Source organism: Ictalurus punctatus, chromosome 4, assembly GCF_001660625.3.
Source record: "Ictalurus punctatus breed USDA103 chromosome 4, Coco_2.0, whole genome shotgun sequence".
Lineage (NCBI taxonomy): Eukaryota > Metazoa > Chordata > Actinopteri > Siluriformes > Ictaluridae > Ictalurus > Ictalurus punctatus.
Window position 1 is genome coordinate 26691435 of NC_071284.1, and position 25500 is coordinate 26716934.

General features: G+C 41.3%; 1 protein-coding gene across 1 annotated transcript; it reads left to right on the forward strand.

Moving 5' to 3' along the window:
• Positions 1 to 230: 230 nt before the first annotated feature.
• Positions 231 to 24979, forward strand: rsf1a (remodeling and spacing factor 1a). The gene is made up of 16 exons (XM_047153246.2): positions 231 to 731; positions 2303 to 2394; positions 2558 to 2650; positions 5842 to 6047; positions 7185 to 7306; positions 7485 to 9043; positions 9149 to 9343; positions 10988 to 11092; positions 13145 to 13224; positions 13366 to 13420; positions 13878 to 13981; positions 14066 to 14133; positions 14222 to 14411; positions 14629 to 14879; positions 18452 to 18631; positions 20490 to 24979. Exons 1-16 carry the CDS (start codon positions 578 to 580, stop codon positions 21002 to 21004), a joined length of 3969 nt encoding a protein of 1322 aa, XP_047009202.2. The 5' UTR covers positions 231 to 577; the 3' UTR covers positions 21005 to 24979.
• The last annotated feature ends 521 nt before the right edge of the window (positions 24980 to 25500 follow it).

The following is a 25500-nucleotide window of genomic DNA, read 5'->3' on the forward strand; positions in this document are numbered from 1 at the left end:
GCGTTTCATGGCACAGGACATTCAGGAACATTCCGTTTCATGCAACGAATCTGTCTTAGTAACGGTAGCTCATTCATCGCATCGGAAATTTACTTCCGGCACCGGCGCTGACGTAGGGACACACCTATGTACTCGATTGGCTACTAATCGTGACGCAAGCAGCCACGGATTGGACAGATTCACAGCGAGCCGGTTGCAGCGCAGGAAGGCGGGGTTTATTAAAATACCGGTGGGAGCAAAGTAACGCCTACTTGGAGACGGCATGGTTTCCATCCTCTTCCTTGTCAGCAAGGGTTCACGAGACTAATTATTGATAATTAACCCTGTTTAATGATAAATATACAGAAACATTATAATGGGATTTCTGGTGTTTATGTGGCGCGGCACTGAAACAAGGTTGCCAGTGCTGTCTTGAACCAGATCGGTTTGTGCATGACGCATTTTCTGAAAGTTGTAATCACCGAGTGATCCACAACGCGATCTGGTAGTGATGTTTTCCCCGTCGCGGTGAATTGTGGGCAGGCCTCGGTCCTCCCTGGCTTTAATCTCACACTAGACTGTAACCCGGGTAGGGAAAATGGCTGCTCCGGTAGCTCCAGCGGGTCTTCCTCCGGGTTTCTGTCCGAGCTTTGCCGTCGTGTGCTCGTTTTTAGAGCGTTACGGTGCTGCTCTGGATCTGCCCGAAATGACTTTCCCGCAGATGGAAGGATACTTGCAGGATACATCATCAGGTGAGGGGGGAAAAAGGATATTTTGCTGCGACGTCGGGGATGGGTATAGAGAGGGTCTCTCCATCATCATCATCTTCATCATCTTCATCATCATAGTGCTGTTCGAGTTCAGTGCCTTACACCGCATTAACTCCACATTTAATCCTTCCACAGCTCGAACACACATTATAACAACGCGAAGGACTTGTTAAAGAACTGAGACCAGGTGTATTAGGGCAGGAAACAGGGTACTACAGTAACTAGCTGAAGAACTGAGAAACACAGCTCTTGGCTAGCATGCTAGTTTTCTGGGTTTGATCTACCGTTATAACAAGCTAGAAGGCCATTATTCTGGCATGTTGAGTAAGAATAAACCCCACGTATGAAGCCGTGCATCACTTGTTTAATGTGCCTCGTTAGTATTTGTTTAAACTCTAGGCTGTTTTCTGGTCAACATTAACTACTACAGCGTCTCATTCCCGCTAGCTAACTGTCAGGTGGGATTTTTCCATTGCTGCTGTTTGTTCTCCACATCCAAAATGGGACCTAAATATTTCCTCTAATATATACCCTGACAATCCCTGGCCGTGGTTTTCCAACAGCAGCACTGCGAACATGGTAGAGTGGGAGGTTTTATTGAGTGTAGACGCTTTAAAACCGGGCTCATGTTTACATTAGCTAGCAACGTTGTGACAAACAGGACCGAGCCGCCGGCCGTCTCTTCTGCGCATGCGCACAACTTCTTCTTAGTCAAAACTTCCTTTCCACTGTGGGGTTTTTTTTTTTGCACAAATATTAGTGTCATACCTCACACACCATTTTACTCTTCTTTGTCTAGGCTAAAATGGCAGTGCTTTGTCGGATACTCTTAGTGTTAAAGTGGTTTCTAAAGTTTTTTTGGTTTATAACACTATCTTATGTAACATGTCATACATTAGAAGGTTAATAGGAGTATAATAGTAATACATGTTTGTAACATTGCATGAATAAAAAAAACAAAAAAACTGATTGTAAGAGACCCCCTGAATAATAGATAATGTCTGTAATTATCCACAAAAGTCTCAGTGGGTGTGGAAGCTCTTATAGGGAAAATGCACCTGACCAAACTGTTTTACAAAATAAGGGAAACATGAACTTATCTGATAAGCTGCGAATGACTTCGTAGGTGTAGTTTGATCATATGGACATATTTTCTGGTGGTTTTATTCTGCGTGTCAACAAATTACTGCACCCTCGTCGTCCCCGCATCTGTCTGAGGAAGCTTCCCTGGTTGTTTCCACATTACAGCAAGGCTGTTTGTTTCCTTGCGGAAATATTACAGCGGTACAGTGACTATCTAGCCGATGACACAGTTGGGTTTCTATCTGAATAATGCATTTAAAAAAAAAAAAAAAAAAAAAAAGCATATTCTGGTCTGGCTACTCTATGTAAAATATACCTAATTAAAATATATAAATATGTATATTGAAAAGACCACACTGAATGTCTTTGTATTAAGGGTGCAAAAACTTTTGCACTTATGTACGTATGTATGTATGAATTTTCAAGTAATTCATGATTGATGTATTGATCACCTTTCTGGGACTTTGTAGTTCCACAACCTCTTGTTGAGCTCCACGTCAAGCTGCTTCGCAAGCTTGGCAAGTCGGTGACGTCAGACAGATGGGAGAAGTATCTTGTTAAGGTAAATGAAACATTTAATACTTGGCACTGTGTTTACCTGGTGTAGGTAAAATCCATACAGCGAATAGGTATGTGTGTAATGTTTATGATTTATTGGTCTATATTTCATCTTGTCTTATCTGTTGGTGTTTTTTTTTTCTTTTCTTTTCCCCCTCCTAATGTAGGTGTGTCAGGAGTTCAACAGTACCTGGGCGTGGGAGCTGGAGAGGAAAGGATACCCAGAAACGTCCGTGGAGTGCAAGGCCGACATCCTTAAGGTGCTACTTAGAAAGGAACATATTTACATTATTTACAAATTATTCATCACTGTAGGGGGAAAAAAAAATTGAAAACCGTTTGTAGAACTTTTGAGTGTTCTTTTCCCCCCTCAGAGTGTACAGGTGCATCTCAAAAAATTAGAATATCATGGAAAAGTTCATTCTTAAAAAGTTAGTTTTTTCTGTAATTTAATTCAAAAAGTGGAACTTTCATATATTCTAGATTCATTAGACATAAAGTGAAATATTTCAAACCTTTTTTTTTTTTTTGTTTTCATCTTGATGATTATGGCTTACAGCTCATGGAAATCAAAAATCCAGTCTCTCAAAATATTAGAGCAAATAATTTATAATACCGAAACATCGCAGTGTTGCATTCATAGTGTCAAGCCACTCTTGAACCATAGACAATGTCTGAAGCGTCTTACCTGGGCTAAGGAGAAAAAGAACTGGACCGTTCCTCAGTGGTCCAAAGTCCTCTTTTCAGATGAAAGTATATGTTGCATTTCATTTGGAAATCAAGGTCCCAGAGTCTAGAGGTAGAGTGGAGAGGAGCAGAATCCAAGCTGCTTGAAGTCCAGTGTGAAGTTTCCACAGTCAGTGATGATTTGAGGTGCCATGTCATCTGCTGGTGTTGGTCCACTGTGTTTTCTCAAGTCGAGAGTCAATGCAGCGTCTACCAGGAGATTTTAGAGCACTTCATGCTTCCATCTGCTGACGAGCTTTATGGAGATGGTGATTTCCTTTTCCAGCAGGACTTGGCACCTGCCCACAGTGACAAAACCAGTAGTAACTGGTTTGCTGACCATGGTCTTACTGTACTTGATTGGCCAGCCGACTCGCCTGACCTGAACCCCATAGAGAACCTATGAGAGACACCAGACCCAACAATACAGACGAGCTGAAGGCCGCTATCAAAGCAACCTGGGCTTCCAGAACACCTCAGCAGTGCCACAGACTAATTGCCTCCATGCCACACCGCACTGATGCAGTAATTCATGCTAATGGAGCTCCGACTGAGTAAATAAACATACTCTTCAGAAGGTCAACATTTCTGTATTATAAGTTCTTTATTCTAATATTTTGAGATGCTGGATTTTTGATTTCCATGAGCTGTAAGCCATAATCATCAAGATGAAAACAAAAAAAGGCTTGAAATATTTCACTTTATGTGTAATGAATCTCAAATATATGAAAGTTCCACTTTTTGAAATAAATTATGGGGGAAAAAAAACCAAACTTTTCCACAATATTCAAATTTTTTTGAGACGCACCTGTATGTAGTAATGCAAGATGATTATATCTTGATTTATGTGAATATAATGGGCAGCATGGTGGTGCAATAGGTAGCGTTGCCTCCTCACAGCTCCAGGGTCCCCACTTCGATCCTGAGCTTGGATTACTGTCTGAATGGAGGGTTATTGTTCCCGTGTCCGTGTGGCTTTCATCCAGGTTCTCCAATTTCTGCCCACGTCCAAAAAAAACAGCTGGATTGGCTAGTCTAAATTGCCCCTAGGTGTGAATGGGTGTGTGTGCGCGCATGGTGTATATCCTGCTTCATGCCCAGTGTTGCCAAGATACGCTCTGGATCCATGCTGACTCTGACCCCTGATAGTGATTGCAGAAGACGATTGAACAAATGTAGTGAGTATAGTGATGTACATAGTAAAATGTACTTAGTTTGGTTATTATTGTTTAATTAATTATTAATGATGTATCTATCTAACTATCTATCTAGGTGCTTGAACATTTAGAATTTTCTATATAGCTACATAAATGACCTAAAACATCATCATATTTTCACATTAAAGTCCTTAAAGTAGATAAAGAGAATCCAGTTAAACAAATGAGACAACAATATTATACTTGGTCATTTATTTATTGAGGAAAATGATCTAATATTACATATATGTGAGTAGAAAAAGTATGTGAATCTTTGCTTTCAGTAAGTGGTGTGACCCCCTTGTGCAGTTTGTGGTAACAGTTGATCAGTCCTGCACATTGGATTGGAGGAATTTTAGCCCGTTCCTCAGTACAGAACAGCTTCAACTCTGGGGTGTTGGTGGGTTTCCTCACATGAACTGCTTGCTTCAGGTCCTTCCACAACATTTCTATATGAGTACGGTCAGGACTTTGACTTGGCCGTTCCAGAACATTAAATTTAATCTTCTTTAACCATTCTTTGGTAGAACGATTTGTGAGTTTAGGGTCGTTGTCTTTCTGCATGACCCACTTTCTCTTGAGATTCAGTTCATGGTTAGATGTCTGGACATTTTCCTTTAGTAATCGGTGGTATAATTCAGAAGTCATTGTTCCATCAATGATGGCAAGTCACCCTGATGTAACAGAACAGGCCCTAACCATGATTCTACCACCACCTTGTCTCACCGATGGGATAAGGTTCTTGTGCTAGAATGCAGTGTTTCCTTTCTCCAAACATAATGCTTCTCATTTAAACCAAAAATAATCCACAATATATTGTTCCAATAGCCTTCTGGCTTATCCACATAATCTTTAGCAAACTGCAGATGGGCAGCAATGTTCTTTTTGGAGAGCAGTGATTTTCTCCCTGGCATGCACACCATTGTTGTCCAGTGTTCTCTTTATGGTGGACTCATGAACATCAGCCAATGTGAGAGAGCCAATGTCCGTTGGGGCGGATTGTTTTCAGACCACAAGCAAACCGCTGCACAGTTCGTCCGCAGCCAGGCCCGATTGTTTTGGTGCGTATCCGAGCCCAATTGCCGTGTTCGTATATGTCTAAGTCAACCGAACTAAGAGAGAAAATGCACCAGGTTCCGAAACAAACGCTCAAAACGAGCCAGGTGTCAAAACGCCCCGAATGAGATATCAGTCCGTCCCTGACCACTATGGCATGTTCGACCATAGCCAGTTCACTAGCCGACATGTTTCTGGGAATTGGGAGGAAACCGGAGAACATGTACAAGTCAACATAGGCAGTAACCTGAACTCCGAATCAAACCTGGGACCGTGGAACTGTCCCGCTGCACCACCGTGCCGCCCCCCCCCCCCCCCCCCCCCCCCACACACACACACACACGCGTGCACACACACACACACACACACACACACACCCACCCACCAATATTATACAATACATAGTGATAGTAACAGGCCCATCCGTAGTACACTACATTACTTTACAATTCGATTGCTTGTCTGTTTTCCAGTATTTGTGTGAAAGCCAGTTTGATGACAACATCAAGTTTAAGATGGCAGTGAACGAGGAAGATCCGGAGCAGATGCGCCTGCAACCGATCGGCAGAGATAAGGAAGGGCTCCTGTACTGGTTCCAGCTGGACCAAGACCAGAACGTGCGGCTCTACGTGGAGGAGCAGGACGATCTGGATGGGTCGTCTTGGAGGTGCATTGTCAAGTAAGCAGTGAAGAAGCAACAATCTGGAGACGTCAGTGAATAATAGCCAAAAAACACACAGGAAACAGAAATAGAGATGTGCTGATGTCCATACCCGTACTGACCCTAATCCTGGCACTTACGCACTCAATAGCATTATAGCATTCCCAATACTGATAATTTTACTAATCGGAAGACTGGTATTGTCAAGACTGAGCATTGATATTAAAAAAAAAATACATTAAAAGATACCACACAGGGACATTCGTGGGATTCGGTACTGGGTAGCTACAAGTTTGTTTGACCAAAAAAGGAAATGTATACTGTTTGTTTATTTATTTATTTATTTTCTTGTTACCCCAAATGTGAACAATTGGCCAAAACAAAATTTGGCATCTTTAGTACAAGGTTAACGTAGCTAAGAAGCAATAAAGTCTTAGCAAAGATTTTGCTGTGAAACACATGGCACAAAACAGTTCGCAAGTAATAAAAATTCGACAAAGCGTCTCTTGGTATCGTCTTGCCTCTTGATCCCGCTTCGCAACGGAATTGTAACGGAAAACTGGAAATATATTTCCACACCAAATTTAATTCAGTAAATCCATCTGTGCTGTTTTTGCCAAATTATTATAATTTTTTTAAAACATGAGTTTACACAAGTGTATACCACAGTTCAGCTGAATTCTTGAATCTGATTGGTCAGAAAGTGTCGAATCATTTTCTGCAACAGCACGGCTCAGACAGTAGTTAAGGCAAATCACACACTGACGTTATTGTTTCTATAGTAACAAGTTCGCGCTAAGGCTATCACCCCACCCCACCGTTGATTATTTTTCTAGAACAGCCTGCCCTGTCATGTAGTTTTCCTTACTTCAAGAAGTATACAAAGATTTTTAACAGGAAGATTTTGCGTGAGATAGATGTTCTCCACTTTAGAACTTAAAGAAGTAAACAGTCAACTCCAGACGTTTCTTGGCTCCTTGGCCACATCTGGAGTAAGGACAGATCTGTAAATTTGCATTTGGTTAGGACTGTTTTTAAAGACGGACGTTTATCACGAGTCTCGCAGTAGGTCTTGAGGGCCTCGAGTTTGCATTTACTTCTACACACTTCTTAAAAGCTGAGTCATTGGCAGAGCAATATCATTTGTCTTAACAGGAATAGGAATGAGTTAGCAGACATTTTGGAGCTCCTTAAAGCTAAGGTGGAACCAGCAGTGACGGATGAGGAGCGACACGACGGTACTTCTGGCAGCCCAGGAGACGAGAAAAGCGGTGGAGGTAATAAAACACTACACAGCTGTCAATGTTCCCATGCTTACTGAATAATTATGATCCTGTCTGTGTTTGTGTATAACTGCTATTACTTGTCTTGATTCACACTTTCACTTTTTTATCTGTTTATTGCTGTTTGTGTTTGCGTGTGACTTGAATCTGCATCTGTTGTAACTACGTACAGGTGAACATAAAGGCAAGGCTGCTAAGGTGGAGGCTGCACCAGAAGAAGAAAGCAAGCCAGTTGCCTTGAGCACCGCGAATTTCAATTCTGACAAATCGGTCAAAGATGAAAGTCAGACAGCACGTGAAATGAAACAAAAAGGATCTACCGGGCCACTTAAACTAGAACAAGAGCGAAAGGAAGAGCTTGAGCTGAAAGCGGTCGGCACCGAAACCCCCAAACTGGACCAGGCTCCTGTTATAGACAACAGAGTGAGCACGATTAAGAGCCTCGTCAAGGACGAGCCGAGGGATTCACCTCGACACTGGAACGCCATCTCGGTCGTCATGGCGCCCGGCTCTATCAAACAGGAACTTCCGGCAAAGACGGATTCCTGTAAGGACAAGAAAGAGAAACCGGTGGAAGTTTTCGAGAGGGCCATGAAAAGCGACCAGCAGGCTAAGATACCACTGAAAAAGAGGGAGCTGAAAAGAAGTGAGGGCTACGACAATAGTCCTTACAGCCATGTAAACAATACCAGTAACAGCAACGGTGGTGTTTCTGTGGGTGGCATAATTGTACGCAACCCAGCAGCGATGGAGCACGCTGGCGAAAAGAAAACAGCCCCACCTCCGCTTCTTACAGGAAACTCCGAGCAGCAGATACAGAGCAGCGACTCAGTCCGTGACGGGGTCGTATCTCCGAACAAAAGAGAACAGTACGTAGGTTTCGGTGTGATCATGGGCCCGATTGAGAGAAAGCAAACGTTTCCCGCGGCTGATGGCTCGGGAAATCCCACGAAGGATCGAAACGGACTGCATGAAGATCAGGATGCGAAGAGCTTTAAGTCTGCAGCGACGCAAGCTGAGAATGTAAGGCAGTCTGTTGTAGTTAGAAAGCCGAGTATTTCCCAGGCCACGCATCATTCGAGCATGAGCGAAGAGATGACGCTCCGAGTCGAGCACGCAGAAAGCGACGCCAAAGTAAAGGCTCTTGGTGGAGACGCAAAGGAGCGAGCTGCGTTATTGCTGGCTTTACCGACCGATGCCGAAAAGGAGTATACTGACGGGAAGTCGGTTATCAGGTCTAGCACTGAGCAGGAAACGGTAGGAGAGCTGGAAGACGCGGGTAGCGCGGAAGAGCAGGCGGGAAGCAGGAAGGATAAAGCGACAACGGTCCTCGATGGAGGAACGGGTAATATGGCGGGCTGTCTTAAAGCTGCAGAAGAAAAAGGGTTGAAAAGTTCCAGAAAAAAGCGCTCTGATAAAGCCAAGCTCAAGTCGCAAACCGGGGAGAATCGGAATAAACTCGACGAGGAAGAAGTGTCCTCCGAGCTTCAGAAGGAGGGAATTCGTCTCAAGATCAAGATCCCGCTTCACAGACGAACCCCCGAGCTCCGCAGGTCAGCCAGAATCTGTAAGCCCAGTCCCAAGCTGGCAGAGATTCAGGAGCGGAAACACACACCGCCCTCTGCGGCACGGGACTCTGAGGAGCACGTGGATCAGGGAGACGAGAGAGCGCTTCACAAGAGGGACCTGCACAAGAAACTCCCCTCCGATGGACAAATCAAATCTGCTAAGGTACCGAGCTGTTCACGTGTCGACGCAGAACATTCCTTAGCGATTAAAACCATGCGAACTCTCTACGTCTGTAAGTTCAACGTATCTGTCTTGTGCACGTTCCAGGGGAAACGACGACACAGGCGGCCTCGCTGGTCGAAACTTCCAAAACCTCGCAAAACCGAAGTAGGAGCAGACGCAGCGTGCGAGAGCAAAGCCGAGCGAGACGATGAGAAGAGTGAGTTGGATTCACAGCATTCCGAGGAAGCTCCACCTGAAGATGCCTGTAAACACTGCAGCCTCCCCAACCACCCTGAACTGGTGGGCCACACAGCCATGTCATTCCTCACGAACATATTGACCGAATCAGTAGTTAGTACACACATTCTTAAGGAGCTCTCTAAGAGTTTCAAAGCAAACACCAGCAAGTTGTAGCTTGATGGAAAATAGTTTTCCATGAAGAGTCTCTAACGATAGATGTGTTGCATTCTACGTACATCATGAAATAAATAGAGCCACGCCCTCGTTGTAATCATAGCAGTAATGTTGCGCCTACAGAAAACACGTTTTCATAGGCGAAGAAAAGGAATTTGGAGCCGCATCCGGATAGCCTAAAGAGGACGACGTGGAATGTCCGTTTTTCAACGTGAATTTGAAGTAATGATAAATAAATCGTAAATATGTATACTAACGTAACAGCTTAAAGGCCTGGCCGCTCGTACAGCTGCCAAAGATACCATGCATGCGTTTGGAGCAGCCAGGCCTGTAAGCCGTTACATTGGTGAATGGGAACGTTTTATATTTAGTGATTTTAAACAATGACTTTTCACCATTACCACTAACTTATACCTTAGTCTGTCTAAATAGTCGATTCTGATCGGCTGTGCGGTCAATCCGTTTAATACACCGGTAGTTCCCGAGTTCCTGGCAGCTTACTCAACTTTCTAAATGAACACGCTGCCTGTAAACGATGTAACCATAGTAACATACAGTTAAACTCACAAGTTCATTATTAGTAGAGACGCAGCACAGATGCAGATAATTCACATGTACATCTCTCTCTCACGTTCTCTCTCTCTCTCTCTCTGATAACTATTTATGATTCATTCAAATAAATGTGATCTTATCGCATTACTTTATCTATGTGTATGACTTAGAGCGGGCAGAATTCTAGATCTAACGAAAATTAACCGGTATTTTTATCCTTTCAGTCAAATTGTGCACTGGAAACACTGATGACAACTTTAACTTGTCGATGCTGGCAAGTGACCACGGTATAAGAGGGATAAGCCACGGCTAGGTTTTGACGCACTCCGCTTTGCGTCAGGTGTTCTTTTAAAAAATGTATTTATTTTTTCCTCCATGTCGTGCATTAAATTCGTGTCACGCACACCTAGCTGGGGATTATTCCTTATGTATTTGTAGGTGATTTTGTGTGAGTTTTGTGTAATCCTCTGCGGTCATCCTGTTTAAGGGGGGGTTTCTTTCACTACGATATCAAATACAATAACACGACAATACATGTTGGACCTTGATATCAACTCCCGACCGATGAATGAATTTTTTTCAAATGGTTATTTGATTGTTTTTTTTTAAGAACGATTTTTAATTTCTGTCTACGTCTGCTGAAAATTGTACCGTGTAAAGGTGGCATTGCCTTGAGGGATTTATTCAGTTATTTATAATTGTACTATCCGGTGTCAGCCAGGTGAGGATGGGTTCCCTTTTGAGTCTGGTTCTTGCTCATAGCGTGGGATCTCAGGGAGTTTTTCCTTACCACTGTCACCTCTGGCTTGCTCATTAGAGACAAATTCATACATTTAAAATCTATATCCTGAATTGATTATGTTTTCTGTAAAGCTGCTTTGGGACAATGTCCATTGTTAAAAGCACTCTACAAATAAAACTGAATTAAAATGAATCGATTCCTTCTAATCATCTAACATCAACGGGTTTTACTTCCAGATTCTTCTCTGTGACCGGTGCGACAGCGGCTACCACACGGCCTGCCTGCGCCCTCCTCTGATGATCATTCCTGATGGAGAGTGGTTCTGCCCTCCGTGCCAGCATGTGAGTAGTGACAAAGTCAGTGCATAACAACACGATTGCAAGCGCGGTATTGCTACTATACAACAGTTGTATGAATAAGAAATGAATATTGAGTAAGTGACATTTCAGACACCGTATGGCCAAACAATCTGTTTTTTTATTTTTGCTCCACAAACGGATCCCGAAGAAGCTACGCTGGCTAGCTAGCTCACGATGGTTTGTACATTCCCGTTAAAGCCGCATCCGGTGAAACTGGCTTCCATTCTTCCTCTTCATCTTGGTTTGAAAAGCTTTCGGTTTTTAAGTCAGAAGCTATATTCATTAAAAAGTCTTTTTTATTTGCTAGATCTGCTGTGTTCTAAGAAGGACCGAGTGCAAATGTTTGTATTCCCTTAGGACATGTTTTAACAGCTGCTCCTTCATTCTCACGTAGAAAACAATGTTCAAATAGTGTTCAAATGTTAAGATCTTAATAGTAGATATTTTTTTTATATCATCTTAGAAGTTCAGAGTCCCAGTCTCCCCGTACATTAAATATTCTCTAATAACATTCAGGCTCGGCCTTTTAACTGCTAGAACCTCTGTTCAATCCTTGAACAGTTTTCTTCTTCATATGGCGTACACCACCTTCTTCAAATTCAGTTTGGAGACTAAGTTTTGTTTTTTTCCCCAAACAATTTTTCCTGATGGTTTTGCTTTATTTGTTTTCGTTACTTACTTTGCCTTGTCTTAAACACCCAACATTTCATTTTCTTAACACATTTTAGTAGCTAAACTATAAAATGGAGGTTATTTTATTATTTTATTTATTTATTTATTTTTCAACCCAAATATCATAAAGGATGTAAACCTTTGCGCTCAACTGTATCCATCAATCTGTCCATTTTCCATACCGCTTATCCGACACAGGGTCACAGGGAGCCTGGAGCCTGTCACGGGGAACACAATCATACACACACTCGCACACTACAGACAATTTTGGAATGCCAATCAGCCTACAGCACATGTCTTTGGACTGGAGGAGGAAACCAGAATACCCGCAGGAAACCCCCGAAGCAAAGGGAGAACATGCAAACTCCACGCACACAGGGTGGAGCTGGGAATCGAGCCCCCAACATTAGAGGTGCAAGGCAAACGTGCTAACCACTCAGCCAGCGTGCCCCCCTCAGCTGTATCCCGTTATATAAAATAATAGTCTGTTATTAAATTCGATTTGGCATAAATTCAAATGCACACCAGAAAAGCATTTGCCCTCATCATCCTGACATCGAATCCTGACATTGGCAAAGCTGTCCGTAAGTGGGAGTCAAGAGGGCAAATATAACCTTGCTGCTGGGTGGAAGGGATGGCATGCTCTCTCTCTCTCTCTCTCTCTCTCTCTCTCTCTCTCTCTCTCTCTCTCTCTCTCTCTCTCTCTGTCTCTCTGTCTCTCTCTCTCTCTCTCTCTCTGTCTCTCTGTCTCTCTCTCTCTCTCTCTCTGTCTCTCTGTCTCTCTCTCTGTCTCTCTGTCTCTCTCTCTGTCTCTGCCCCCCCCCCCCCCCGGTCAATCAGAGTGATGCTCAATCTTCGGGGTCCATGAGCTCATGTATGTGGAACAGGGTGGATAAAGCTTTCGTCTGTGTCTGTAACGCCGCTCTTGTGATGTTGCACGAGCAGGAGTTGTAAAAGATGCGGTCGGCTGGCTTTTATGTCTCTGCGGAAGCACGTGTTAGCCTTTACCCTCCCCGGTAGCTTTGGCGTGATTGGGTAGAGCTGGTTGATGAGTGGGAATTGGCAGGTGACCAAACTGAGGAGAGCAACAGGGAAAATAAAAGCAAACACTCTTCATTGCCAGCTGTACTATTCTGTATGCATGAGCTTACAACTGGGAAGTACAAACAAGACCATCATAGACTGTTTATTCACTACACATAGTGCTACCAAGGGTATGCACCAGTTTAAAATAAATAAATAAATAAATATATATATATATATATATATATATATATTTTTTTAAAGCGAGGTTTATTTACTATCGTAATCGTATATTGAATGCAGGCATAGAGTGTAATAGCTGTGTTTTATAATTTTCAGAAGCTGCTGTGTGAGAGGCTGGAGGAACAGCTGCAGAACCTGGACACGGTTCTGAAGAAACGGGAAAGAGCTGAGAGGAGGTGCAGACACCACACACACACACACACCTGACAAACACCGTTTGCCTGTTGGACCTCTGTGCTTTTCCTGTACTTTTCAGCTCGTCGATGTGTACGCTAGTTCAGACCTGCTAATTTTCACTCATGTTTTCGTGTCTGTAGGCGTGAGCGCCTGGTCTATGTGGGAATCAGCGTGGAGAACATCATACCCAATCCAGTAAGTACAGTTCAATTATACTCGATCTTGTTTAGCATGTACTTATAAAATACTCCGGTCTAGTAAATACGTAAAGGATAAAACGCAGCTAGGTGTGCGTTAGACCATTGTAATGCGCGACGTGGAGGCATAGAAGCACCGGGAGGGAAGCGGAGTGCATTCAAACCGTTTCTACCACAGCGCTGTTGAATTCTAGATTCTGATTGGCTGACAGGCGTTCTGAGGTGTGCAATTATCAGAATAACTTCTGTCCATGCCATGCTGCCACTTCTGATGAGTCCTGCTCACGCTGTCCATGAGATGCATACAAAACTCGTGCGGTGTCTTCGGTTTAAACCTTTGCATCAAAAAAATAAAAAAATCTGAAGAAAATATTTGTACCTCATACCAGTAAATTGGGCAGTAGTTTTGACCAGGAAGATTCCTAATCCATGAATCATCATCTTCTTGCCCACAGGACGCTGATGCAGAGGACGGAAAACAAGAGAAGAAAAAAGGTGCAAAGAAGTGTAAGAACCTAGAGAGGAGATCAACACGAAAGAGGAAGTCCATTAGTTACAGGTGATTTGGACGGGCCATAGAATTCAAACCTGACAATCTCTCCTGCTGTAAATCATGTTTGATTTCTTCATTTTTAACGACCAGGTTTGACGACTTTGATGAAGCGATCGACGAAGCAATAGAGGAAGAAGTGCAGAATTCAGACGGAGGAGGTAGGCACGTGCGCTTGCACAAGCAGATGAATGTCAGGATGTCAGTTTTGTTCCGTTCCTTGGAGTAAGTTGGTGTAATTTCCCATAGATGTGAGTCTTGGTAAGGATATGGCTGCTATCACAGACCAGGAAGAGAAAGAGGTAGCTAAAGAGATCCGACAGCCTGTGAAAACCCCTGCTCCACGGAAGAGGAAACGCCGCCGGAGGCTTAATGATTTAGACAGCGAGAGCACACTGGATGAGGAGGAGAGCGAGGACGAGTTTCAGATCAGTGACAGGTGAGGGTTTTTTTTTTTTTAAATGTAAAAAATTATTTATTTATTTTTTTCCCCACACCATATCATTCTAGAAGGGCTGAAATCGTAATATTTACACACAGCAGATGAACCATCTTACAATCATCTCGCCACTAACACTGAGTCACGCAGCTTTACCCCTTACATCAGTAATCATGCCTCTCTGTCCTATTTCCTCTGTCCCATTCCTCGAGCCCAGTATGGAGGAGGATGATTTTGTGGTGTCTGGGGACGATGGAGGCAGCGACGCTGATGCTGTATCCTGGGACGGCAGTGAGAGAGGCAGCATCTCCAGCAGCGTAGACCGCCTGCCTCCAATCAGGAAAACGGCCAGGAACGGCCGAACACAGAGACCCAAGAAGAGGACACTCAGATCGGCTCGACGCCAGCGAGGCTCTTCGGAGGAAGAGGAGGAGGAGGAAGAGGAAGAAGAAGAGGAGGAAGAGATGGGTTTGTAGTCCCAATTATGTTTCTATGCTGTAAAGATTTGGAACACACAACCTCCTAATTTTTGTGTGATGTATCTTTATCACTTTATGTTTAGTGTTTCATTTTCATTTACATTAGTCATAATACTGTTCTTTTACAATAATGGTTGTAACACAGTTTAGTTTTTTGACATTGTCTTTGACATAGTATTTTATTCATATTTCTTATATTCATTTTTGTTATTTATAGATCTTTAACCATTTATTTAATTGCATAGATTTTTATGTTTTAGCGCCCCCTCCCATACAGTGTTATGAGCTGCACTTTTAAATCTGTGAGAGGTGCCAATATTTACGATTTTTGACACCATTTTTTATTACAGCGAAATGGGAGACACCTGAAAACTGTCGCAGCAGCGGTCAGATCAAATGCGAATAAAATTCCAGGACGGTAAAACTAATTCACTGAAGGGGAAAGGACCTGGGATGCAGGGCTCCAGATGGCGACTAAAATGGTCTCCAATGCAACTAACTTTTCAATTTTGCGACCACGTTTTTTCTGCCAGTCACCAGTGGCCACCATTACCCACAAACAAAATTTAAAAACAAATCAAATAGAAATGACCATACGTCTTGTTGTGTTAGGCTACTTAACTCTCGTCTCTTGCGCCTGCGTCTACCTGCCCTGTCACGTGCACTCCTGTATGCTTTCCAATAAATAAACTCCACTCTTGTCCTGCAGTGGTTGAAGCGTCGGCTGTATAGATGAACAGAAACAGGTTTAACGTCACGTTTATCGGGTTAAAAAGTTGGAAGTGTTAACTTTAATAAAGGTGTTTAATTTAGCTTGATGTGATTTTAGTTTGTTGGAATTTGAATGTATATATTTGTGAATTTGAACGTTATATGTAGGCTAGCTAACTGCGTAGTTAACTAACGTTAGCCAGCTGACAAGAAAACGATATGCGCAAACGAAAACTATCAGACTTTCTCATTCCCTGCCCCTCCAAACCCTGCCTCCTCTACATCAGATGCCGACGATGTTGAGACCAACTCGACCAGTGAAAGTTCTCAAGTGACATTCGAGTCATCCCAGCCCGTTTCAATCGGAGTGCAATCTTTTACATTTGATTACAGCCATGCGCAGTCTTCTTCTCCCGTCCCTGCAGCTCCCATCCCGACAAGACCGTTTAAATCAGCTTGGCTTCAAGAGCCTGGTTACGTTATGACAATGGGAAAATGTACTGCAGCTTTTGTGCTAAAGCAGGACAAGATATTGCCGGTAAAACAGAGTTCATTACCGGTTCGAGTCATTTTAAAAAAAGAAACCGTGAAGAAGCATGGTTACAGTAAAAAACATGAGAACGCCAGGGATTGTGTCATTGCTAGGTCTGCCCCTCGTGCCACCCCAATCGTGCAACGTGCTAGTGATCAAGTCGCAGACAAAGAGATGAGAGAATTGAAAATAAAATTCAATGCGGCCTTCATGACTCTGAGCCTGAATAAGCAGGAAACAACTAATTGTACATAGTTGAATAAAAAAGTGAAAAAAGAAACATGACTGGACATTTAAGTATTTAAGGTAATATGACTCAATATGATCTACTGAACATTGCACATATCGTGTATGTAAAGAATACATTGTGTAAACTATGGGAGGCACAGTAAACAAAGGCAGACAGTACAGAGGGGAAAGAAAAGGCAATGTGAGGTAGCTGTTTAACAATGATATCATCGTATGTCATATGACATCACTATATTTTGGCTCCTGAAAATTTGAATTGGCGCCTAAATATTTTGAGTTTAGGAGCCAATGGCACCTAGATTTTTATTTTATGTATTTTTTTTTTTTTTTTCCTGGAGCCCTGGGGATGTGAAAGTCACACATTTGTTTCTGGTTATAGTTTATTTTGCTTTTCACAGATTTTATGCACAGTAGGTGAACTGGTAATTCACAAATCACAGGAAAAATGGAGGAGCTGCTCTTTCTTACATAGCAGTCACAGCAAAACTTTGCCTTGCTATTTTGTTACTGTTGCTTGGAGCACATCTAAACAGCAGCAACAAAAATACGCACTAGTAGTTTTGTGGTAAATTTGTGTTATTTTCTTTCTCCCTGTTTACTAGGAGTTTCTTGTTAGCAGTGTTTGCTTATTATTAATATTAGTGGACCAAGCACCAAAGGTGCATAGGCAACTTATTATTATTATTATTATTATTATTATTATTATTATTATTATTATTATTATTATTATTATACCTTTACTACTTCTTCTTCTGTCTAGAGTGCCTATGGCAGCCCATAGAACTGTCTGGCAAAAAGTTGTGAAATTTGGCACACTAATTGGGGAGGGTCTAAGGAACATTTTTGACAAAATTTGGGCCAAGTCCTGCCAATGGTCTAGCACCACCTTCGGTCAATTTTAAGCCTAATTTGGATTTTTTTTTTTCTGGTTATAACTTTTGTACAGTGTGTCCATAATTTAAAAGTCAGGATTCCCTGGGTCGAGACGAGCTCGACACACCCTATGACATCAATTTCTGCCTAATTATATTTTCTGCCATCTTGGATTTTGTTGCTACTCCTGCTACAAATTTTGTCCAATCCTCACCAAATTTGGCAGCAACAACTTGGTGCACTGATGCAAAACTTGGTAGGCATCTTCAGGACCATGACCTGAGGCTATGCAACAAATTTCATACCAGTGCCACCTACTGGTCAAAAGTTAGAATAATATGCTTAAATTGCTTACGTCTAACTGATATTTTAGCTCCTCCACCTCCAAATTGTGTCCAATCTTCACCGAATTTGTCCCACATTATCTTAAGACCTGTCTGAAGAATTTATCGAATTTCTGAAGAAGTTATCAAAGGAATTTTGCTCAAAGGAAATATTATCAAAGGAATATTCAGAACCTTTCTCCTGTAACGTTCTGGCAAATACAAAAAAAACAGGATGTGAGGGTATACCTCAGCAATGCGTATACATATCAAGAAACCTGATGAGTATCTTCAAGAGCATGCCCTGAATGCACCCAAGATGTTTTGTGACTGCACCACCTTGTGGTCAAGAACTGCAACAACTTGAATTTTTTTCATTATATCATTTGAAGTTGCGCTAAATTCAGGTTGTTTTTTTTTGTTGTTTTTTGCGTATAATTTCCTCTAGCATGCTGACGTGAATGTACACCAACATCTGAAATTCAAGTGCGCTTATTGTTGACCATCTTGGATTTTTGTCAAAAGAATTCCTCCTGATCCAGGGTTGCAGCGGATCATGAGTCTAAACTAGTTGGGACACCAGTCCACATACCATGTACACACACTCATTTACACCTAGGGGAAATTTAGCATAGACAATCCTCCTACTGTCAAGTTTTTAGGAGGTAGGAGCAAACCGGAGAACCCAGAGTTAACCCACACTGCCACAGTAGAGAACGTGCAAAAATAAAACTCCTCACCGGCAGTAACCGGAACTCAGGATTATTATCCATTGTAAATCTAATCTAGAGTTAGGTGGGACATTGACTAAACATTGAACTTTTAGAGTAACACAGACCGCATGTTGTCTTTCTTCCGTTTACCCTGCTGTAGACACTGAGGGCTCCAGTGATGTCAGTGACGGCGATGTGAATCTGAGCAGGCGGCGGTCACGGCGCAGTCAGAAAGCCCAGATTAACTACTGCGAGACGTCCGAGTCCGAGGGGTCACAGAAAACCTCAGAACGGAAGACTAACCAAGCGCCACGTCGTCGCCGAATCTCCAGCTCTAACAGTGAGTCCGCCCTCCTCCATTTTACTGTCTGGACTTCCAGTATCCTCTTCTCTGTTTAGCATTGAGACTGCCTACTATTAAACCGGTAGATATAAATTTCTCTTTACTTGTTACCTACATTCACTACATTGTCTAGGTCCAGTGAAAAGCCAAGGCTGGAAGACACGAAACATGTTTTAGCTAATGAAGTACATTTAGGATAAAAGGGAGAATTGTGTATATTTCATGTTTGGTTGAATCATTCCTTTTAAATCTACCAGTTCTAATCAGTGCACACATCTCTGTACCTACGATCATGTCTGCACCAGTTCTCAACAGTGTTCATTTGGCTGGTAATCAAGACTTAATCAATACAGTTATCTGTATATATTGTGGGGGGGTTTTTTGTGTGTGTGTTGTTTTTTTTTTGTTGTTTTTTTTTTTTTTTTTTAATTGCATAATACATTTGTTTCTCCCAACTATTGTTGGAAAATATATTATAGTAGACCAAAACTGACCTGTTTGCACACTACTGAGTCACACTGTATCCTATCAGAATGGTTCTAAATGGACCCGGTCACTTATTTACAGTGTTGATTCTGTATTGAGATCGCATGGTATCATGTTTGTAGGAAAAATACACACCTTATACTGCTAAACTTACTTGTATTAATAAGTAAGGAAAGAAATACAACAGGGAAGTAGTCAATGTCAGGGCGGTGTGATGTCGATACCACACCCGAATTTTAATTGCACGTTCTGAAGATTTTAATGACATGTTTACATCTGTCAGAAGTTCATAAACAATCGTTCCCTCACCAACCTTTTCCTTTTCCTTTCGCTTGAAGTTAATAAGCCAAAAAAATGCAGCTTGTCATGCCACAGAGAAGCTACAAATTCAGTTCAGTTTTATTTGTATAGTGATTTTAACAATGGCGATTGCCCCTTATATAGAGGATATAGATTTGAAATGTATAAATTTATGGTAAATGGTCTGCACGTATACAGTGCTTTTTTAACCTTAGTGGTTCCAAAGCACTTTACACTGGTTCTCATTCACACTCACACACCAATGGTAGCAGAGCTGCCATGCAAGGTGCTAGCTTGCCATCAGGAGCAACCTGGGGTTCATTGTCTTGTCCATTTACACTTCGACATGTGGAGTCGTGTGGGCCGGGAATCGAACCGTTAACCCTACGATTAGTGGACAACCCGCTCTACCGAGCCAAAGCTGCCTATTTATTTTAATTTATCCCTAATGAGCAAGCCAGAAGCAACGGTGGTAAACGAAAAACTCCCTGAGACGATATGAGGAAGAAACTTTGAGAGGAACCAGACTCAAAAGGGAACCCATCGTCATCTGGGTGACGCTGGATAGTAGGATTATAAATAAATCCCTTTTATAAGTGTGCGGATACTACATGCTCAAATAGTTGCGTAACCAGGAAAATTCATTACAGTTTTGAAAAAAAAAAAAGTCTGTTTTGTTGAACTTCTCCACTGTTCATTGGAGGCTTGAGTGCAAAACTGTTTGTGGTAATTGCAGTCCTAAAGCTATCATAGCAATTGTAGTCCTAAGCCATCTTCATGGTTTTTAAGTGGTACCATCCTCCGTAATCTCAATGATCTTTGATGAGCCTATTAATATAAATCTGTGATTTGAATTACAGCCAGCACCACTGTCGCGGATGCTGTTAAAGAAAATTAATCAACACCTTCTGACCAATCAGATTTGAGAATTCAACAAGGCTGTGGTGTAAATTTAATTTCTGTTGGTACAGAGATTAACGGTTAATTAAATAACATTTTAAACATCGGTTAATTCGATTAAAGCTTTTAATATTATTTTATATTCTAATTTATCTGCATTTTATTCCAGCGTCTGTTGTTTCGAAGGACTCTGAGCCCGAGGAGGAGTCTGACTCGAGGGGCAGACACCGAGGCAGAAAGAGGCAGTCGACGAGGGAAGACTCGAAACAGAGGCACAAACGGCTCAAACTGAAACCAGCAAGAAGTACGAGCGAGGAAGAGGAGGAATCGGACGAGGAAGGAGACGCCGGTGTGTCCGACGCGGAAAGGAGACCAGTCCGTAAAAACCTGAACCGTATCGAATCGGATGAGGAAGAAGAGGACGGGGCGGAGAAAAGACCAATGAGAAAGATGGCCGGAAAGCAGGCCAGCAGAGTTACAGACTGCAGGGAGATGAGTGTGAAGGCACACACTAGAGGCTCGAAGGACTCGATGCTGAAGCACAACGGCCTGCTCCCTCCAAGATCTTCAGCTCAGGATGAAGATGATGACGATGAGGAGGAGGAAGAGGAGGATGAGGAGGATGACCTCACCGCCACTACAGACTTTGTTAACTTTGTTTTTGACAGCGAACAGTTATCGTGATGTGCTGAAGAAATTTCATATATTATTTTCTCATTGCCTTTTTTTTTTTTTTTTAAGGTTTGTTTGTTTGTTTGTTTGTTTGTTTTTTTGAGTGTACTGGACCAATCCAAGCTTCCAGAGGAATTTTCACACGATGTCTAAACATACTTTAGTTACATACATCATGCACATGTCAGATGTAGAGCAGGGTCTCGGTGCACATCCTGATTTTTTTATGAGTGAAAGGTGCGAAATTTGAAAGTTAGATTTGATCAGCTAGTCGCAAACTTGATCATATGACTAGTTTCTCTAAGGTTAGCTGCCCTTTTAGTGGACTTGGCTCATGGTTTTAATTCCACAGTGTATTCCACAATTTTAATTCCACAAGAGACTGGAATGAATGGGAATCATGGGCGATTGTTTCCAGAGCTGAAAACATATGTAAAAATGCATATTCTAAACTTATATCGACTGAAGACACTACGGTTCTATTTCACATTTTATATTTCCCTTTTAAAAGAAGCTTCAAAAATCAGAATGAAAACTGTATATAGTCTTGATCTGGTCTGGATTTTTTTCTTGAGGAAAGGGCAAGTACTCTGTCGTGGTCTTTCATGCCAAGTCAGTCCTCTAGTGATGGTAATTATGGCTGGGGTTTTTTAGCGAGATGGGTCTTTTAGTTCAGCTCACCAATAAGGGTCAAATCTTTTGGTTCCCAAACAGCTGATTGTCGTCTTTTTCTTTTCTTTTTTTTTTTAAACTCAAAGTTTGGTATTTCGACCAGTGTTTGCTCTATTAATGAGTAAAATTGTTTGGTAAAATTGTTCCTATTAGCAAAATAACATTTCTCTCGCACTGCACTACGTTATTCAAAATGAATTTCAATAATTGTAACTGATCTCTGAACTCTAAACATACACATACAGTCCCCCTCAAACCCATTTGGGTTTGAGATCGAAATATGGAGACGAGAGTTTAGGATTTCAGCTTTTATTTCCTGGTATTTACATCTAGATGTATTAAACGACATAAAGCATAGAACCTTTGTATCAGACAACCCAATTTTTAGGTGAGCAAAAGTATAGGAACAGATAAGATTAAGATACATTTCTGCTCTGAAGCCTTCTTCGTACTGTGAATTGTGATACCTTCACCCCTGCTCTATGGAGGTTGTTGGTTGTTTTAGGGGTTTTCTTCACAGCTCTCACAATGTTTGTGTCATCAGCTGTTGTTGCTTTCAATGGCTGACCCATTCGGTGTTTGGTTGCTCAGTACACCAGTGGTTTTTTTCTTTTTCAGGAAATTCCAAGTTGTTGTATTGGCTATGCCCAATGTTTGCGCAGTGCTTTTGACTGATTTTCCCTCTTTTCTCAGCTTCAAAATGGCTTGCTTTTCTCCCATAGACAGCTCTCTGATCTTTATGTTGGTTTATCCTTTTTAACAACAAATGCAGGTGAAATTGAAGGCGAAAACCAAGAGTAGATGTTCAGAGCTATTCATTGTTTAAACAGTAAATCTAACAGGACACACCTGGGTAACATGAAGCACCTGTCAGTCGCACGTTCCAATATTTTTGCTCGCCTACAAATTGGGTGGTCTGATAGAAAATGTGCTATGTTCTATGTTTAACACGTCTACATATAAACACCAGGAAATAAAAGCTGAAATTTTAAAAACTCCTTCTCATTTCCATCTTTTGATCTCAAACCCAAATGTCTTCTGTCACTCAGCAAAAACATATGAATTGGCCTTGCCGTTCCAATAGTTTCGGAGGGGACTGTACGCACGTCGGCTTCTCTTCACCGGTAGTTGACTTTCACAAACGACACAATACTATGGTCCACCCTGATACGTATGGGTTACTTTCAGAAATCACACACATTGAAAACTACTGTACGTTGTGTAATTGAAGGTGTTTTGGTATTATATGAATATCTGCTAGGCCAGATTGAATAAATGAAATACATTTTGTAATAATTACAAAAATGAAGAAGTCCGTGGCTAAAGCTAGCTAACTAGGATTAGTTTGGAATTACATAAGAATGCGGTGAAGGAGTATGTTGTATAACGAATAAAACATTTTCAGCAAAATAATCAAAAACGGGTTTGTGTGATGCGGCCCGTAGCAAAGCAGAGTTGCTCTTACTATCCCAAAAATTGAAGTGTTTTCTCCCTCTTATACCACAGCAAGTTTTTTTTCAATTTATTAAACATGACACTTCATACCGTTATCCTTTTATTGTTACATTTAATGTTATGGACTGTGCATGGTGTACGAGTTAGTTCCTGTTATCGCTTACGTTATGGCAGCTATACAAACTTGTTCCCTCACCTGCCTCTTTTTTTTTTCTTCTTTTTTTTTTTGGCCGCTGTCTTCAAGTTGGTAAGGCAGAAAGTGCATGCCATGTTCATCATGTTACAGAGAAATCAGAATGCATTGAAGACTGTCCTATGTGGAACACTTACTGACTGTTACAAATCTTACATAGGTTTAGATAATGCGAGTGTCGAAACAATACCGTATTCATGTGAGCACATTAATATAAACCTGCGATTTGAATTACATAGAAAATTAACACTTTTTAACCAGTCCTAATTGAGAATTTGATAGTGCTGTGGTATAACTAAACATAAATAGCTAGACAATAGCACTATAATGGAGGTTATTGTCATTGTAATAGTTACACTTGAATAGCTAGTGAGCTTGGTAATAACTACTTTAACTAATAACATAGGTGTACAGTAAAATTGGGTATCGAATCTTTTGAATTTTGTTGCTTCAAGAGGCTAATACTGCATTAGCTTAAACTACATAAGTTGTCTTAACCCCGTAGCTTTGATAAATCCTTTTGTAAGAATGATGTTGATGGGAACACTTCAGTCAGCATGGTAGTTTACTAAACATTAGCTAGTTTGTTAGCATATTGGTGAACTACCTAATGTCAGTTGTCAAACTATTGCTAACAAAGTAGCATTGATGTTATCGAAGCTGACTAGTTAGCTAGCTAATGTTAACACAGTGCTGTATTTTGATATCTGGCTAGTTTAGCTACAAATTCTGTACTATTATATTGTGTAACTAAAATCAGTTTATGCTAAGCACTACATTAATCCAAATAAACCTATCTAAAATAAATAAAGAAATAAAGTTTAGCAGTGATGTATTATGATCAAGTTTGCACTGATCGAATCCAGTCCTTATTGGCTCAGGGAAAATCAGGATGTGTGTGTCTCAGTAATCCATGTACACTATAGCTGATCTTCAGAAAGCAAAGCACTGTAAATTGTAAGGCCAGTAATGCATCATCTGTCTAACACAAGCTTATATCAGCCTGTAGAGACACTGTACATTTTCTGCTTGTATGCTAGCACCTTTGGAATCTGTGGTTTAGTAATGTTTTCAGTTTTATCCTCTGTTAAAAAAAAAAAAATCAACAAAAAAAACAACAACAAAAAAAAAAAAACAGTTTTTATATGAGAAGGAGATTCTGTTGGAATCTGTTTGAAACAGTTTTGCTAATCTTATTGAATAACAATCCTCGATGCCAGCCTGTGTTTAATTAATTAATCCATTTGTTCAAGGAGAATCTTAACCCAACCGTATTGATGTATTGAGGTGATTTGCCATCAGAAAAGAAATAAAAGTGCCACAAAATATCAAGGCACAGAAGTTAGTCAAAGCAACTTAGCAGCTTTTATGGAAATTACTTACATACGGTAAATAGCTACTTTATGAAAGTAGTATGTCTTATTACAGTCCTAGAAAATATATAATTTCTAATGTTTGTTCATTTAAAGTTGTGTATATTTTGAATTGTTTCCCCATATTTTGTCGATTATAGTGCATCTACAAAGGTAACATAAGGTAGTTTTAAATCTGCTGATTTTTTTTGTTTTGTTTTTTGTTCTTGTTCAGTTCTTTTTTTAATACTGTATAAAATGTATGTGCCTGTTGACTTGCCCTTAGGCTGAAGTAAATTTTCTTGACTGAATGCACTTATCGAAGCACCTTTGATTGTACCAGATGGCCCAGCACAGCACTAAACGGTTTCGACTCTCGTTAGAAAGCACTTTATATATACACAATGCCCTCTTCTTGCTCTCAACCCCACCACTCATTCACAACTGTGCTGTGTGCTCAACTTGGTTATTTGAAATACAACACTACCAAATCATTCCAGGTCCACACCACATGAACCAAGCCTGGAGTCCCGGTGAATGTGGCCTTTGTCTGCTGTAAAGTTATTCAACTGGAATGAGTGTTGCTTATATTTTACTGTTCTAATGTTCAGTCTCAGTACATAACAAATCCAACAAAACAAGCAAAAAACCCCTAAATAAACGTGACAAGCGTATCTCTGTGTAATAAAGTCTCTGCGTTTATTACAGCTTCAGCAAACATGGATCTTTTTGATTTCCGGTTAACTTAATCTCTGAACTTTGTCTTGTAATATCACTTCTGGAGCTGAAGGGGGCAGTGAAGATCCCCTCAATATGAAAAATCTACAGGAAGTGAC